The sequence below is a fragment of the Phyllostomus hastatus genome, unplaced genomic scaffold, assembly GCF_019186645.2.
Source record: "Phyllostomus hastatus isolate PE091 unplaced genomic scaffold, TTU_PhHast_1.1 phas_contig_159, whole genome shotgun sequence".
Taxonomy (NCBI): Eukaryota; Metazoa; Chordata; class Mammalia; order Chiroptera; family Phyllostomidae; genus Phyllostomus; species Phyllostomus hastatus.
Window position 1 is genome coordinate 2,888,144 of NW_025333640.1, and position 15,664 is coordinate 2,903,807.

Sequence of the window (15,664 nt, forward strand, 5' to 3'; positions counted from 1 at the left end):
TCTTTATCTCCTCCAAAGCGGTCTAGCCTTATCTCCCGTCTTCTGAGGCATTCCCCCTCTCTGTCTCTCTCTCTCTCCGTGACCCCACCCACACCCGTTTTTCAGGCTTCTTTCCAAGAAAGAGCGTGTGTTTTGGTGGGTGGTCTATGTCAGTATGGAGACTGAGCTGGCACCATTTCGGCTGCCAGAACCTCAAGTTTATAAGTCCTGTCTGTTTCCCAGTTTCTGTCTGAATTTCTGGTTCTCTGCCTGCATGTCCACCATTCAATTACTGGATAGATTAATTAAATGTGTTGGGGTAACAGTGGTTAATGACTTGATATAAATATTAAGTGTACAACTTTACAACCCGACATCTATGTACTCCATTGTGCACCCACCACCAAAGCCTGGTCTCCTCCCCTCACCATGTACTTTACCCCCCTTGCCTCCTTCCTCCTCCCCCAATAGCCTTCCCTCTGGTAACTACCATTCTGTTGTCTCAGATATCTCTTGAGCTCCTACCATGTGCCAGGCATTGCTGGGGACAATGCAGTGACTAAGACTGCCCTGATCCCTGCCTCCACGTGGATCACAGGCCAGTGGGGCAGACAGTTGCAGTCCCGACGGGGAGAGAGCAGATGTCAGGATTGCGGTGGGGTAGACCAGGGCACTGTGGGAGTCCAGAGTAACAACTGACAGGGACCCAGGGGGTGCTGAGAAGACTTTTTGGCTGAGAATATTAACAGCTAACACTTCTATCACTGTTAAATGTATACTATACCCATTCTAGAGCTGGGGGGACTGAGGCCCCATGATATTAATGGGCTTATCCCAGCTGGGTCAGCTAGGAGGGGTGCTGGTCTGGCCCCCATGATTCTGGCCATGCAGGTTTAATACCATTGCTGGAGGAGTTCTGGAGGCGAGGGCAGGGGTGGTGGTGGGGAAACTACATCCAACATTTGCTCAAACTTGAAACCGCTTGTGTGGTTACCAAGCTAGTCTAGGAGGGCAGTTGGAGGAGGGTGGGGAAGCTTCCAGGACACTGGCCACCCAAGTGCATACCCCTGACTCGCTGTCAGGTGAGCATATGCACTCCTGAGCCTGCTCACTGCTCTTTGGGAGTGTTTCTGGACTCTGAGTTAGAAGAAACTTGCTATGCCTCCCGCCCAGCTGGATGAGAAATTCCACCTGGGGCGCTTGGCACATTAGAAGCTCATTAAATGCCAGCTGATGTTATTATGATGATTATCCCCACTATTATCCTCAATAGCTAATTAATTAGAACTAATGCGTTCTCTTGGCGTCCAATTGGGTCTCTCCCGGCCGAGAAGTCACCGGACCCCGAATAGAGGAGAGCTGGGGCTTAGATCTCCCCGTAACGCACGACTCAGCCCACCCCGTTCTCCCCAGCCCACATTAGGCCTCGTAAAGCTGCGAGAAGGCTGCTGTGGGGAGTACCTGGCAGTCGGAGTCTGGGTGGGGGCGACCCTTGTTGCACCCCCAACTTCCGTGGTAAAGGGTCCAGCAAACCCCTAGGGACCGTGGAGCGCTAGGACCAAGCGGCTCCGTCGGCGCCGGGTGCAGAGGCCAGGCTAACCCCGAGACCACGCCCATTTCCCTGAGGATTGGCTTTTCCGTACCCGCACGCAGCTCGGATTGGCGAAGGAGGCCGCTGCTCCTGGGATGCCCCGCCCCGCTCCTCTTTATCCGTAGAATCGGGTTTACAGGGTTTACCGGCCTCTCGGCGGCAGGCACGCCGGGTAGGGTGGACAGGTTGGACTCTGTGTCAGGGAGAGAGGGGCGCCAACAGTGGGTTTCAGGGTCCCATTTGCGACGCGCCCGACGGCCCAGCGCGAGTCCGGAGCTCCGTCATGGGCCCGGGGCCCCCGGCGAACGAAGCAGGGGCGCCCCCGCGGCCGCTATCCCTGGCGGCCCGGCTGAGCTACGCCGTGGGCCACTTCCTCAATGACCTGTGCGCGTCCATGTGGTTCACCTACCTGCTGCTCTACCTGCACTCAGTGCGCGCCTACAGCTCGCGCGGGGCTGGGGTGCTGCTACTGCTTGGCCAGGTGGCCGACGGGCTCTGCACGCCCCTGGTGGGCTACGAGGCCGACCGCGCCGCAGGCTGCTGCGCCCGCTACGGGCCGCGTAAGGCCTGGCACCTGGTTGGTAAGTCGCGGCCGAGCCGCCCCCATTCATCTGCCTGCCCAGTGCTCCCTGTGGCCTGAGCCTCCCCCTCTATGTCTGCCCCAAGGCTTGAGCCAACCGCCCCCCTCCCCCGGCTTAACTGCCCTGCTCCCCTTCTGTCTCTCTGTTCCATGGCCTGAAACTGTCCCCGTTGTCTGCCCCATGTTCTGAGTCTCCCCACCTCTATCTGCTTATGGCTGCTTGGCTGACCCGCCGAGCCCCCTTCAAATGCCTGTTGGTGTTTCTCTGCAGTTTCGCTTCCCTTTGTCTCTCTGACCCCTGGGGGTTCCCTGAACCACGTTCGGGTTGGGTCTGACTGCCCAGTGTCTCCTCTGTCAGTCCATCTTGTCTGGCTTGACCTGTCCATCTCTGTATCAGGGTGACTATCAGGACAACTCAGTGTGAGCGAGGGTCAGACTGCCTAGACTGGTTGCCTTCAAAGGGCTGAAATAATTTTAGGACTGTATAAATGTAACTACTCCTTAACTGTTAAGGAGTTGAAATCACATTCGGCACTTTGAAGGCAGCCTCCAGGCTGATGAGGCCCCTGGTGAAAACGAGTTTGACACCCCTGGTCTAGAGGCCCCTCTGTGTATCCCCTCCCCCATCTCAGGCAACCTTAGGTGTTTTTGGGGAGCTGCCCTGGCAGCTGAGAGTTGGGGGTGGGGGAGACAGAGGGACTGGGAGTCTGTGCCTGACGAATGGGGATGGAGTCTGAGGGCAGATGAAGGGGTTGCCTTCTGGCCTGGGGCCTTTGCCTGCCTAGAGGGCTGTCAGGAAAGTAGGCAGCTGGTCCTTGGGGGCAGGGGTGCCCTGCCCTGTGAGCACCAATGATAAGGCCTGCGTCCACGCATCCCTTCTCTCCCACCCAGGCCCTGGGCTTGGAGATTAGCCCCGGCCATATTCCCTGCCGTTCCTACCCTGGCAGGAGTGTCCACACCCTGGCATCGGGGGCCTGTCCAGTGTTTTAGGAGTCAGGGCCAGGAATCCTGCCACTCGGGGAATTCTGGACAGCAGCTTTCTAGAAGGCTGGAAGGGGCGTCTGGTATTTTCTTGTCCTTGGGAACATTTATCGAGGAGGCAGTGATTTCCCCTGGGCCCTTGTGAGTGACATTTTTTTTTTTTTGCCAGCCGCAGCAGGCCTCCGAGTAGCCCAAGGGTGGCTGGCATTGCTGTGGCCACATCCCAGACTGGATTTCAGATGTGTCAGGTGCTCAGGACAGGACATTGCCTTTGGGGTTTCAATGGATAAATAGGAGTGTGTGTGTATATGGGGGGGGGGGGTAACATTCCAAGAAGTTGAAAGGGCTTGTGCAAAGGTGTGAAGCATCATGGCTTTGAAGCTGCTGAGATGAGAAGCAGCCCAGAGTAGTAGGAGCTCCCACTTTCATACATTCTCAATTCTCACATAATCCCCAGAAAGCAGATAGTTCCATTTTCTCCATTTTGTAGAAACTGAAGCCCGAAGAGGCAAAGTCACATGCCCAAGGTCCCCCAGCCAGGCAGTGGAGCTCCTACAATGGTTAACTGGCCTGGACAAGAGCAGGGTGGAGTCCGGCCAGGACAGCACATTCTTCTGACCAGTGTCTGTGATTGGCGCCTGGCCCCCAGGCATCTGCTCAGGATGCCCCTCCCAGTTCCAGAGAAGGGAACCTGGGTGGCTGGTTTTGGTTTCATTTCCTGATTCCAGGGCCGCAGGGGAGGGCCCAGGGTCTGTGGATGAGGTCATCTCCAGAGCCTGTGGGAGGAGGGAAGTCCAGCTGCCAGACTCCTTCCAGGGGCAGGGATGGGAGGAAAAGTGACTTAGAGAGACCTGGTACCCACCCCAACAGGGCCTACAGCCTGGTGGGGCAGGCAGGCAGAAAACAAGCAAACGGACAAACAAAAGATTTCCCAAAAGAAAGCAGGGTCCAGAATAGAATGCATCGTGGTGGCAAGGGGACTGTTAGGGACTGAGCTGGTAAGGAAGGGGTTCTTTGAGGAGGTGGTATTTGAGTCCTGAGGGATGGAAAGGAGAAGAGGGTTCTGGGCAGAGGCCATAGCCTGTGAAAAGGCCCTGAGGCGGACTGTGCCTGGTGTGTTGGAGAAACAGAAGGAGCTCTCTGTAGCTGGAGCAGAGTGAACGAGGGGGAGAGGAGGAGGCATGGGCAGGGAGGGGATGGGGGCAGGTCACGCAGGGCCTTGTGGGCCTTGAGGAGAACCTGGGCTTGTTTTGAGATGCTGGAATGTTTGCCAGGGAGAGGTTTTCTTATGAGCTGATGAGGAGTCGGGCTCATGGAGGGCAGGGTCCAGCATCATCACCTGGCCTCCTGACTCCTGGTGGCTCCACCAGATCCTTGACAGGAGCTGGGGAGGAAAAGCCTCACTCCCTGGGCAAGACAGGAAAGGGAAGCTGTGGGTGTAAATGGTGTGTCTGTAGTGGGCGGTTTTTCAGGGGATCCCCACAGCCCCCTTTAAACCTGCTGTGTGACCTCAGGCTCTCTGTGCTTCAGTTTCCCCCCCCTGTCAGCGGCAACCTTGGGGAGCCCTGGACTGTCATGGGGAGGCTGTGCTCTCGCTCCCTCTGACTCCCCGGCCGGGTGCCCTGGTTCTTCTTGGTCCTGCCTGCTCACCTGTTATGGTGGGTGGTCTCAGGACCACTCCAGCCTGATCTGTGTCTCAATTGGACAAAAGGGACATATAGCTTGGACTGGTGGGTGGAGGCTTCGCCCCTCCGTCCTGTTTGGCTGTGTGACTTCTGGAGGACCCAGATCTGTCTGCCTCAGTTGCCCCATTTGTCACGGGTGCCATGAGCCTGGGGCGCCGAGAGCTGCTGACCCCACACACCCCCCTGTGTGACTTTGGGAGGATCTCTAGCCTTTTCTGTGTCTCTATTTTCTTCCCACCGGGGCACACCCCAGGGAGCTCTGGGCCACCGTGGAAAGGTCCGGCGATGTGACCTGTCCCTGCTCTGCCCATCTACAGGCACCACCTGCGTCCTGCTCTCCTTCCCCTTCATCTTCAGCCCCTGCCTGGGCTGTGGCGCGGCCACGCCCGAGTGGGCCGCCCTCCTCTACTACGGGCCCTTCATTGTCATCTTCCAGTTTGGCTGGGCCGCTACGCAGATTGCCCACCTCAGCCTTATCCCCGAGCTCGTCACCAATGACCATGAGAAGGTGGAGCTCACAGCTCTCAGGTACCACCTTGGTGGGACAGGATGGGGAGGGCACACGCACAGCAGGTGAGGGCGCGGGACCTGGGGCCCCACTCTGTGTGTGGTCTCTGCTTGGTCGTATGGCTCTGGGTCTCTCAGCCCCAGCTTATACTCCTACAGTGCAGCGGATCAGCCACCTGCTGCTGCTCGCGTGAACCAAGGGAAGCCCCAGACAGCACGTGTTTATTAGTCATGGTTCTGGTGGGTTTAGACTCTGCCTCAGCTCAGCTGGGGGTGTGGCTTCAGTGTCAGTCTCAAGGCTTCAGTCGAGGCATTGACTAGGGCTGATCTCATCCGAGGCTTGGAATCCCTCCTCCCTGCTCATGGGGTTGGTGCCAGAATTCACCTTCCTGCAGAGGTAGAGCTCGGGTGATTTGCTGATTCTTTGACACTAGCAGGAGAGTCAGATTCCAGAGATGGCTTAAGCCCCTTTTCCAAGAATCACCTGAATAGGTCAGACCCACTCAGGATAAGCTCCTTTAATGGCATCTGCAAAATCCCTTTCCCTGTGCCACAGAAGTTGCCTAAATATGGGAATGACATTCCCCTATATTCATAGGTCCCATCCCCAAGAGGAGGGGATTAGGTAGGGCAGGACCAGGGTATGGGAGTCTCCAGGGCCACCTTAAAATCCTACCTTCCACAAGCAGGAACAGTTGGCACCCAGCTTGCTTTGAGGAGGTTATTCTGGTTTTGAAGATCACAGGAGCGTTTATTGAGAGCTTGCTGTATGCTAGGCACAGTTCTAGGCCCTTCACATAACAAACCCATGTTGTCACGTGCCCAGGGCCAGACCCACGTACCTATGGGGCGTGTGAGGTAGGAAAAAGGAACAGGAGGTGGCAGTTCCAGCCAGAAGGGAGAGCACGAGTGAGGGGGACCAGCTGCTGGAGCTCCAGGTGCTGGAGCTCAGAGAGCCCGGCTCACCCGGTGGGTGAGTGTTACTCTTGCCATTGAGGTAGCGCCTGCCTATCTCCAGCTCAGCCTGTCTGGCCCCGGTCTGGCCTCCTCCACACCCCAGCCTTTGAGTTCCCCATCGTGACTGAGAGCCGCAGGCGCTAACGGCAGGGGTTGCTCAATGCCTGGGCCCCCGAGGGCCCTAGATGACAGTGGACAGGCTAGGTCAGGCCAAACTCTGATGTGCTTTCTGCCCGCAAACGCTTTATTGCCAACCTCATGTCATCCCCACTGTGGCTTCTGGGTTAGCCTGGTTCTCACTTTTAGAAGGGAAGCCGACTCCTGGTGAGATCCAGAGGCTGCCCCCCGCCCCCCCCCGGCCCCTGGAGAGATGGGGCTCCGGGGCTGCAGGCAGGAGCAGACCAGGTGATTCTAGACCTTGCCCTGCTGCAGCCCAGGATCTGGGCGCCAAGAATTCCCGAGTCCTGCTTCTGAATCCCCGGAGTTCTCAGACTTGGACCACAGCCCCAACTGGCCCTGCTTTACTGAGGCTCTGCATTCCAGCCCCCCTCCGCCCACGCCCCCCGCATGGTGGTCGGTGGTCAGAGTTGTAACTCATCAGATAATGTGCAGGCTGGGGAAGTGGGGCTGGCAAGGGCTTCCCTGGGGCCACCCAAGGTTTGGTGCTGAAATTACCCATCAGCCAGAAGTTCCTTAGACTCTACAAGCAGCTCTGTGTGGCTGCCTGGGGAGGAAGTGGCCACGTTGTTTCCCGGGCTGCCATGCTGAGGCCTCGCCTGCCCCCGCCCCTGCCAGGTACGCCTTCACCGTGGTAGCCAACATCGCCGTCTATGGAGCCGCCTGGCTCCTGCTCCACCTGCAGACCTCTTCACATGCGGGGTCCACACAGGACATCAGTGACCAGCTGGGGATCCAAGATGTGCCAGTGTTTCGGGTGAGCTGGGATGGGGGGCGAGGATGCTGCTGGCAGGATGGGACATCCCCTACTTCTCCCCCCAACCACCTTCCTGAACTTGGGGCTTGGACGGTGAGAGCCACTGTTGACGCTTCTCCTGCTGGATCCTCAGAACCTCTCCCTGTTGGTGGTGGGCGTCGGAGCTATCTTCTCACTGCTGTTTCACCTGGGCACCAGGGAAGGGCGCCGGTCACTGGTGGAGGAGCCAGATGAACACAGCCCCCTGTTGGCCCCCACCACAGCCCGCCCCTTGCTGCTCTGGAAACACTGGCTTCGGCAGCCGGCCTTTTACCAGGTATGTCATGGGGGCACAGCAAGCCGGAGTGGATGCCCGTCTCCCACCTGGCCCTTACCGTGTGGGGTGGCAAGCAGGGATGTCCCATAGACGAGCCAATAGAGGATTTTCCATCCCACAGGCAGTGCAGACACTGCTAATCAGTTACTGCTCTTCTCCACCTGACCAGCTATGGTCATTACTAGTGGATCAGGCGACAGCTGCGGCTAGGCCCCCAGTGTCCCCTGCCAGCGGAAGTAGAGAAGGGCCCTGCCCGATCCGAGTCATTCCGTCTGCTCATACATAGGTGGGCTTCCTGTACATGAGCACGAGGCTCATTGTGAACCTGTCTCAGACGTACATGGCCATGTACCTCACCTACTCCCTCAACCTGCCCAAGGTGAGCTGGGCAGGGCGGGCCAGGGCTGTGGGTGGCCCCTGAGCCTGAGGAGCCCCACCTGACCTGCCTGTGTCCTCTGCCCCAACAGAAGTTCATCGCCACCATCCCGCTGGTGATGTACCTCAGTGGTTTCTTCTCCTCCTTCCTCATGAAACCTGTCAACAAGTGGATTGGGAGGAACGTGAGTGTGGGGATCAGCGGGGGACAGGGGGAGATGCCACAGGCAGGAACCCTCAGAACTCAGATGCACAGAACACAGGTGATTCCATACCTTGGCCTCCATGCCTCGTACATGCCCTGTGTCTCCAACCCATGTTCTAGAATCCTGGTTTCTGAGTGTCTTGGGACTGCAGAGCTCTAGAAATTTCTGTGCCAGCCAGTGCACCAACCAGGGCGGCTACTGAATACTTGAAATATGACAGGCATGACTGAAGAACTGCATGTTTCATTTTTAAACAAGATGTTTTAGAGGGGAAGGGAGGAAGAGAAGGAGAGAACCATCTATGTGTGGTTGCCTCTTGTGCGCAACCCCCACTGGGGACCTGGCCTGCAACCCACGTGTGCGCCCTGCCTGGGAATTGAACTGGTGACCCTTTGGTTCTCAGGCAGGCACTCAGTCCACTGAGCCACACCAGCCAGTGGTAAATGTTTCATTTTATTTAATTTTAGTGGATTTGCACTTAAGATGTAAATAGCCACCTGTCTCTAGAATGTCAGCTCTCTGATGAAGTCAGAGGTGGGGATTCCTTAGGGATGGTCCAACTTGACCCCCTCACTTTCTGGGGTTAGGGGCTGGGGTTGGAGGACTGAAGAGCAGAGGGCAGGTGCCAGCCTGGGAGCTGCCCAGTGAGGCGGGCCTGATGCTGGTCTCCTCTGCAGATGACTTACTTCGCGGGCCTGCTGGTAATCCTGGTCTTTGCAGCCTGGGTGGCGCTGGCGCATGAGCTGGGTATGGCTGTGTACGCCGCAGCGGTGCTGCTGGGCTTGGGCTGTGCCACCATCCTCGTCACCTCGCTGGCCATGACCGCCGACCTCATCGGTCCCCACACGGTAGGGCTGGTGGGCAGGGCTGGGTGGGGGTTGGGGACCAGGACCCAGTCCTTGGGTGCTGATGTCCCTGCCTGTGTGCCCTCAGCACAGTGGAGCCTTTGTGTATGGTGCCATGAGCTTCTCAGATAAGGTGGCCAATGGGCTGGCAGTCATGGTCATTCAGAGCCTGCACCCCTGTTCGTGAGTGTGACCCATTTGTTAGTTCATTTACCAAGCATGTAAGAGAGGGTGGGGAGAGGTTGAGGGAAAGTTGTGCAGGGCCTTGTGGAGGACTTGGCTTTTACCCCTGGGGGGTTGGGAGCCCTGGACGGCTGGACAGAGGAGGGGCACCCCCTTATGGCTGCGCCCAGGAGGGCAGTATGTAGAAGGTGGGGACTAGGGCGGAAGCATCCACGCTGGTCCAGCGGGGTGATGCTGGGCTGGACCAGGTGAGGTAGAGGAGGAGGGAGCAGTGGGCAGATTCAGGGCAGACCCTGGAGATAGAGCTGGCAGTGTGGGCTGAGGTGTTGGATGTGGGAGGAAAAAGGGTTGACGGTGACCCGCAGGTTCTGGCCCAAATGCTGGGGAAGACAGGGCTGCCCACAGCTGAGGTGGGAGGAGTGGGCAGTCCAGGCTGCAGCTGGAGGGTCTCCACGAGTGTCCACTCCAGCTGCTCTGTCCTCCCCTCCCCCAGCTCCGAGCTCTGCTGCAAAGCCTGTGTGGGCTTCTACCACTGGGTGATGGTGGCTGTGACAGGTGGCGTAGGCATTGCCGCCACCCTCTCTGTGTGCAGTCTCCTCATCTGGCCCATCCGCCTGCGGAGCTGTGAGTTACACACAACCTCTGCCATTCCCAACCTGGCCGTGGGTGGGGGTGCTGGGGCAGGCCCCACGCTCACTGACCCCACCCCTACCCCTCTCTTGCAGGAGCCCCTGGAGTCCAACTCTGACATTTCCCCACGGCCTCCTGCCCTATGCAAAAAAGTTCAACTGTGCACATTCCAGCCCCTGCTCCTCGGGTCCCCACCCCTCCCCTTCCTTGCCTGGCTGCAGGGATGGTGGGTGAGGACAGGATGGGCTGGACTCATCTCTGCTGGGGTGGGACACCTAGCTGGGCCCTCTGGTATCCAGGGGTCTATGGGTCTTCATGGGTTTGGGGGTGCCCAAGCCTAACTCTAATGGATGACTTGGGGTGCCCCCAGTTGCACAGGGGCAGGATGTGAAGGTCTTGGGGCCCTGGGGCTGCCCCAAGCTCAGCCCCAGCCCCACCTCACTCCCAGCACAGCTGAGGTCTCCAGGGCGCTGCTGACAGTGAACAGAGCCACTCTCAGGGAGGACGGGTCCCAGCTGTCTACCTGGCCCCGGAATGCTGAGGGCAGCAGGGACCCCTGTCCAGGACCTCTGGCTAGTGACTCTCTTTCCCTGACTGACCAGTGCCCCGATCCCCAGACAAGGACAGACATCCAGGGACAGATGCAGCGTTCCCACAGAGGGACAGTCTTTATCAGACTGCAGATGTGTAGTGGGGTTGGAGTCGCTGACCAGTGGATGGGCAGTAGGGTTCCAGGTCCCACTGCCGGTAGTTCTGGGCCGTGTAGCTCGGGCGCTGCGGTGCCGACAGATAGGGCACGTAGTCTGAGGCCGGCCCCAGCAGCTCCACCCCGTACTGGTGCCTGTTGACCACTGTGGGGCAGGACTCAGGTCACTGCATGGGTCCGGCTTCCTGGACCCAGACAGTTTTACCCCCAGCCCCCAGCTGCTGTGATGCCAGCCTCACCATATTCCTTGCCCCAGATGGGTCTGTCTTTCCACAGCATGGTCCCCCAACGAGGGCTGCGGACCCTGTACTGGGCAGGCACGATGGGGTCATACCAGGCAGTTTCCCGAAGGTGCTGGGTGTAGGCTGCAGGGAGAGTGGGGGAGAAGGTCATCTCTGGCCCTCGCTCTCCCCTTGGGGTGGCCTGTGTCAAGGCAGGTGGCCAGGCACTCACCTGAGGGCATGCTGTGCTTCCGGTGGCTGTAGCATCCAAGCCAGCGGGCATAAGCCTCCCGGTAGGGGATGTCCAGGGTCCTCGGTAGTGTGTACCAGGCTTCTCGGAAATCCGAGTTGGTTAGGCCAGTATACCACAGCTGGCTGGCCGCATCACATCCCATGGGCGTGCAGGCCCAGCGTACCGCCTGCTTGATGGCTGGTGGCCAGCGGGGCCCCATGAGGGACAGGTAGTCATCACTAAGGATTGGGGACAGAGGCTAAGCTTGTGGCTGTCCCCTGGCCCATCCTGGGCCACAGCTTGCCACAGCTTGCCTCTAGAGTTGGCCTTTTACCCTCATCGCCACATGTTGCAACAGGGAAGGGGCAAAGGCCCGGCCCACAGTGCAGAGGGCCTTCCTCTCCAGGTGGCTTGTGTCTCAGCACCGGATGCTCCCTCCTCTCTGCCACATCCTCCCCAGGACCCTCACTAAACCTTTTCCTTGACTCTCCTCAGGGGACACCAGGGAGGTGGGATTTGAAATCTCTGGCCCTTCCTGGGGTCCTAAGTCCTTGTCCCCCCTCCCAGATGCAGACTCCTTCCCCCAGGAAGCCCCTTGGCTTGGAGGCACACTAGGATGAAGTGGGCTGAGTGGCCCAGGGAGAGCAGGTGAGGGTGCCCAGATTCCTGGGAAGACCCTTGGTGAGGGACCTTTGTGTTGTCACCAGCTGGGTGACATTTAAAGAATGAGCTTACATTTAAAGAATAAACACTGTAACTACACATCCATGTCTGTTCAGGGCTCTCTTGTGCAAGTCTTTAGGCTAACAGCACAAGGAGGGCTTCCCTGAGGAGGAGGAGGAGGAGAAGAGGTGGTGACCCATTCCAGGTGAAGGGAGTGATGTGCAAAGGCCCTGGGGCAGCAGAGGACAGTTAAGGAATAAAGAGGCTGCAGTGCAGATAAGTTAGTGAAAATATCCTAATATAACAGAAGTCAAGTTGCAATGAGGTACCATTAAAACTAAAAATAGCCTCGGCTGGTGTGGCTCAGTGGATTTAACACCAGCCTGCAAACCCAAAGGTCACCGGTTCAATTCCTCATCAGGGCACATGCCTGGGTTGCAGACCAGATCCCCAGTTGGGGGCGTGCAAGAGGCAACTGGTCAATGTTCCTCTGTCTCCTTCCCTGCCCTTCCCTCTAAAAATAAAATCTTAAAACAAAACCCTACAAATAAAAACAGAAAAACCTGAAGCTGTTCATGTGCAGCTGCAGGGAAACTTGCTAAAGCCAAACCCTCAAATGGCCATTCCTTCAGGACTGGACCCTAGTAGCACCACTGCCTGAGAGACAGGGACATGCACCTGCTCTGACCTGGTCAGCTCGGTCCTGGAAATTCACCCGTAAATGAGGCTGGCTGCCCAAGATGGGGACCAACAAAGCGCTGTTCTTTACCATACACAGACAACCGGCTCAGAGTTCTCACTCCGGTAGATCTGATCAGAGCATCGAAAGTAGAAACTTGTACAAGGAAGGACCAGCTTGGTCGTTTCTCGGACTTCGGTCTTGGGAACCTGATACAGACTGGCATCACCACCAAAGGGTATTTCAAGATCACCTGGGGTGCCTGACCCTTTTAAAACAAAGATTTTGAACTGCAAGATGCATATGGTTTGTGAAAGGCAATTAAAATGCTCCACAGTAACGAACACTGAGTACCCCCTTACCCCAGCCGCATCTCTTCTGCCTTCTTCCAGAAGTGGGTGGTGCACGCGCGTGTCCCTACTGGCACAGAAATGTGGGGACTCACTGCACCTAGTCTCACTTGTTGAAGAAATTTTCTTGGAAATAGAGTGGCACAAAGGGCACTCAGTCATTTTTTTTTAAAAGCTGAAGAGTAGTGACTTATTGAAAGTCACTTATTAATGGATACTTGATTGGGTCATGTCCCCCAGAACTCATGTCCACCTCGAACCTCAGAATGTGACCCCACTTGGAAAGAGGATCTTGGCAGAGAGAATTCATTAAGATGAAGGTGTGGTGGGGTACAGTGGGTCCTGGTGTCCTAGTAAGCAGCGGGGAACCTGTACACACACACACACTCTGGGGAGGGCATGTGATGATGGAGGCATAGGTGGGGCAATGTGTCTACAAGCCAAAGGACACCAAGAATTACCAATGAACCACCAAACGCTACAACATGGGGCAGATTCTCCCTCAGTCCCAGAAGGAACTGTCCCTGCTGACACTTTGACCTTGTACTTCCAGCATCCAAGACTAGGAGCGAGTACATTTCTGGTGCTCACGCTGCCCAGTGTGTGTTGTTACAGCAGCCTCAGGAAACCCCTCGGTGCCTGGTTTCTCTGTTTCCTGCGTGGGCGTGTTCTGCCCACAGTGAGCGATCCTGTGTGACCTGCACACCCTTGCCAGTCTCCAAGGCTGCCTTGCTCTGACCACTGGCGGAGAGGAGGGTACCTAGGCAGGTGGGTGGGAGGAGATGCAGGGAGCAGACAGTTGAAGGTGCAGCACCAGTGCCTTTTATGAGTTATCAGTGACACTCAGAAGCCAAGCCAAAACCCAGAGGGGCCCTGTCGACACAGGGCAGTACTCACCTGTAGAGAGGTGCCGGGAAGTCCACTTCCACGGTCCCCTGGGGGATACAGTGCTGGGTAGCCTCCTGCCTCAGGGTCTGCATGTCTGCCTCTGGGTTCCTGGGTGCTCCTGCCTAGAAGGCCTGTGAGGCCATTGTTGACAGCAACAAAGGCCATTCTCTGTGTCCTGGCAATGCTGCTGGTGGCCCTGGCTCCTGGCCAGACCATTCCCTCCCACCTCAGCTGAGGCTGAAGGAAGGAGGTGGGGCCACACCTGAGTGGCTGGGGGCTCAGGGCTACCCCGGCCCCCTTCCTGTATTCCCACATGGGGCCTCTGAGCCAAATGAAGCTTCGGAATTTCGCTTCTGCATTCTCAGCTCCACTTTTCCAGGTGCTTAGACTCCTCACCCCGACCCAGTCCTCACCTCTTTCCAAAATACACCAGAGGAAAAACCTGCATGCAAATGTTCCCAGCAACACTTCAAAATAACCAGAAAGTAGAAACCCAAATGCCCACCAACTGGTTAAACAAAATGTACTCCCTCCACACACTGGAATATCACTGAGCCATTTCAGGGAGTGAAGCGCTGACACTCGCTACAATTGGATGGACCTTGAACACATGACGAGAACTTGTGAGACCTTGAACTCAGTAGAAGTCAGACACAAAACACCACCGAGTGTGATTCCACCTGAGAGATGTCCAGAGCAGGCACATCGAGACAGGAAGTGGGTTCATGTTGCCAGGGGTTTGTGGGTGACTGCTAACAGAGATGGGCTTTCTTTTTGAGGTGAAGGAAATGTTCTAGAATTAGAAGCGCTGTTTGTGCCCCGGCTGGTATGGTTCAGTGGATTGAGTGCTGACTTGCAAACCAAGGGGTTGCTGGTTTGATTCCCAGTCGGAGGATGCAGGTTCGGTCCCAGCTGGACGTGCACAAAAGACAGCCAAATTGTTTCTCATGTCTCTCTCCCTCCCTCTAAAAATAAATACACTCCAATAAAATAAAATAAAATAAAATCTTTAAAAAAAATGAAACAAAAAGAAGTAGTTTGCACAACATTGTGAATGCAGCTCAGTTCAAGATGGTAAACTCTAAGTTATGCACATTTTACCACAATTTAAAAAATAAAATCCAGAATCTGCCTTCCGTTCACCACCCCCACTTGGTCCTGGCTGGTCAAGTCACCAGCCTGACAGAACCTCCTCTGTGGCCTCCCTGTGCACCTGCACCAGGGGTCAGGTCCCCACACAGCAATCTTTTTTCCCTTCTCGACTCAGTACCAGGGCTCCCACCTCCCCCAGGGTAGAGGCCCAGGCCCTTCCAATGGCCCACAAGGCCCTGCATGACCTGCTCAGGCCTCTCCCTGCCTCACTGCCTCTTTCTCCCCCACTCACTCTGCTCCAGCCACATGGGCCTCCTCACTGTTGCTCCAACACATCAGGAACTGCCCTACCCAGGGCTGCCTGGAAAGCCCTCTGCCCAGGTGTCTCCTGCCCTTTTTCAAGCCCTTCTCCATTACCAGGTTTGTTGCAAGCCCTGGATTCAAAGCTGTCCCTTCCCAAAGCCTCCTACCTCCGTCACATAGCACACAACTCCCTCACACCCAACAGAAGCTCCACCAGGGCAGGTCTTGGAATATGATCTGTTTTGTAGTTCCTAGTGCCTAGGACAGGGACCTCTCTTTATCTAGAGGGAAGGGCCTGGGGTGCTCCACCAGTCCTGAGCAGCTGCAAGGCCCACTGGTCTCTCACTGCTGTACTGGCCTCTGCCTCACCCACAGCTCCTTTCCTAAAAAAGCTACATTTGATGATCAAAGAACACGTGACAACCTTGCCCTACTCCACCCCACCCATCAACCTTCCCCAGGTGTGGACACTGGGTGAGTGACACCCCCACTGCTGGCTCTGGTCCTGTTAGGTGGAGGCGGCAACACCACCTGCCCTGCATGAGAGCTCCTGTACAGCCTGCAGCCCCTAGGAAGCCGTCCTTCCCCCACCCCTACCTCACTGCATGTGATCACCACCCCTGGCCTGTGGCACCTCCTCCCCAGCTGGACTGCAAGTCTGGTATGAGTGCATGCCGTCCTCACCCCCACTAGACCATGAGGTCAGGGACACTGGCATCCCTCAGACAGCTCTCCCCCAGCACACGGGTCTCACACAGAGC

The 15,664-nt window shown here is 56.9% G+C and overlaps 2 protein-coding genes across 3 annotated transcripts; one reads left to right on the top strand and one right to left on the bottom strand.

Annotated features, from left to right (window-relative positions):
* The first annotated feature begins 1,704 nt into the window (after positions 1-1,704).
* MFSD12 (major facilitator superfamily domain containing 12) lies at positions 1,705-10,681 on the top strand. Of its 2 annotated transcripts, none has more exons than XM_045831795.1 (10): positions 1,705-2,151; positions 5,134-5,344; positions 7,076-7,214; positions 7,348-7,530; positions 7,817-7,909; positions 7,998-8,168; positions 8,789-8,959; positions 9,045-9,139; positions 9,633-9,763; positions 9,865-10,681. In XM_045831795.1, coding segments are annotated over exons 1-10 (1,494 nt in total). In that variant the 5' UTR covers positions 1,705-1,853; the 3' UTR covers positions 9,867-10,681. The 2 variants fall into 2 exon arrangements, with proteins under 2 accessions (XP_045687751.1, XP_045687752.1); XM_045831796.1 differs by having other exon boundaries at positions 7,998-8,090.
* CUNH19orf71 (chromosome unknown C19orf71 homolog) lies at positions 10,442-15,619 on the bottom strand. Its single transcript, XM_045831800.1, has 4 exons — positions 13,518-15,619; positions 10,929-11,167; positions 10,715-10,840; positions 10,442-10,620 (listed from the first exon to the last, which is right to left on the bottom strand). Exons 1-4 carry the CDS (start codon positions 13,598-13,600, stop codon positions 10,442-10,444), a joined length of 627 nt encoding a protein of 208 aa, XP_045687756.1. The 5' UTR covers positions 13,601-15,619.
* Between the last annotated feature and the right edge of the window lie 45 nt (positions 15,620-15,664).

Coding starts and splice junctions, on each gene's coding strand:
- CUNH19orf71 (XM_045831800.1), bottom strand. CDS start 13,600: ATGCAGACCCTGAGGCAGGAGGCTACCCAGCACTGTATCCCCCAGGGG. Junction 10,841..10,928: donor GAAGCACAGCATGCCCTCAG/GTGAGTGCCTGG, acceptor CTCTCCCTGCAG/CCTACACCCAGCACCTTCGG. Junction 10,621..10,714: donor CATCTGGGGCAAGGAATATG/GTGAGGCTGGCA, acceptor CCTGCCCCACAG/TGGTCAACAGGCACCAGTAC.
- MFSD12 (XM_045831795.1), top strand. CDS start 1,854: ATGGGCCCGGGGCCCCCGGCGAACGAAGCAGGGGCGCCCCCGCGGCCG. Junction 7,215..7,347: donor AAGATGTGCCAGTGTTTCGG/GTGAGCTGGGAT, acceptor CTGGATCCTCAG/AACCTCTCCCTGTTGGTGGT. Junction 8,960..9,044: donor ACCTCATCGGTCCCCACACG/GTAGGGCTGGTG, acceptor GTGTGCCCTCAG/CACAGTGGAGCCTTTGTGTA.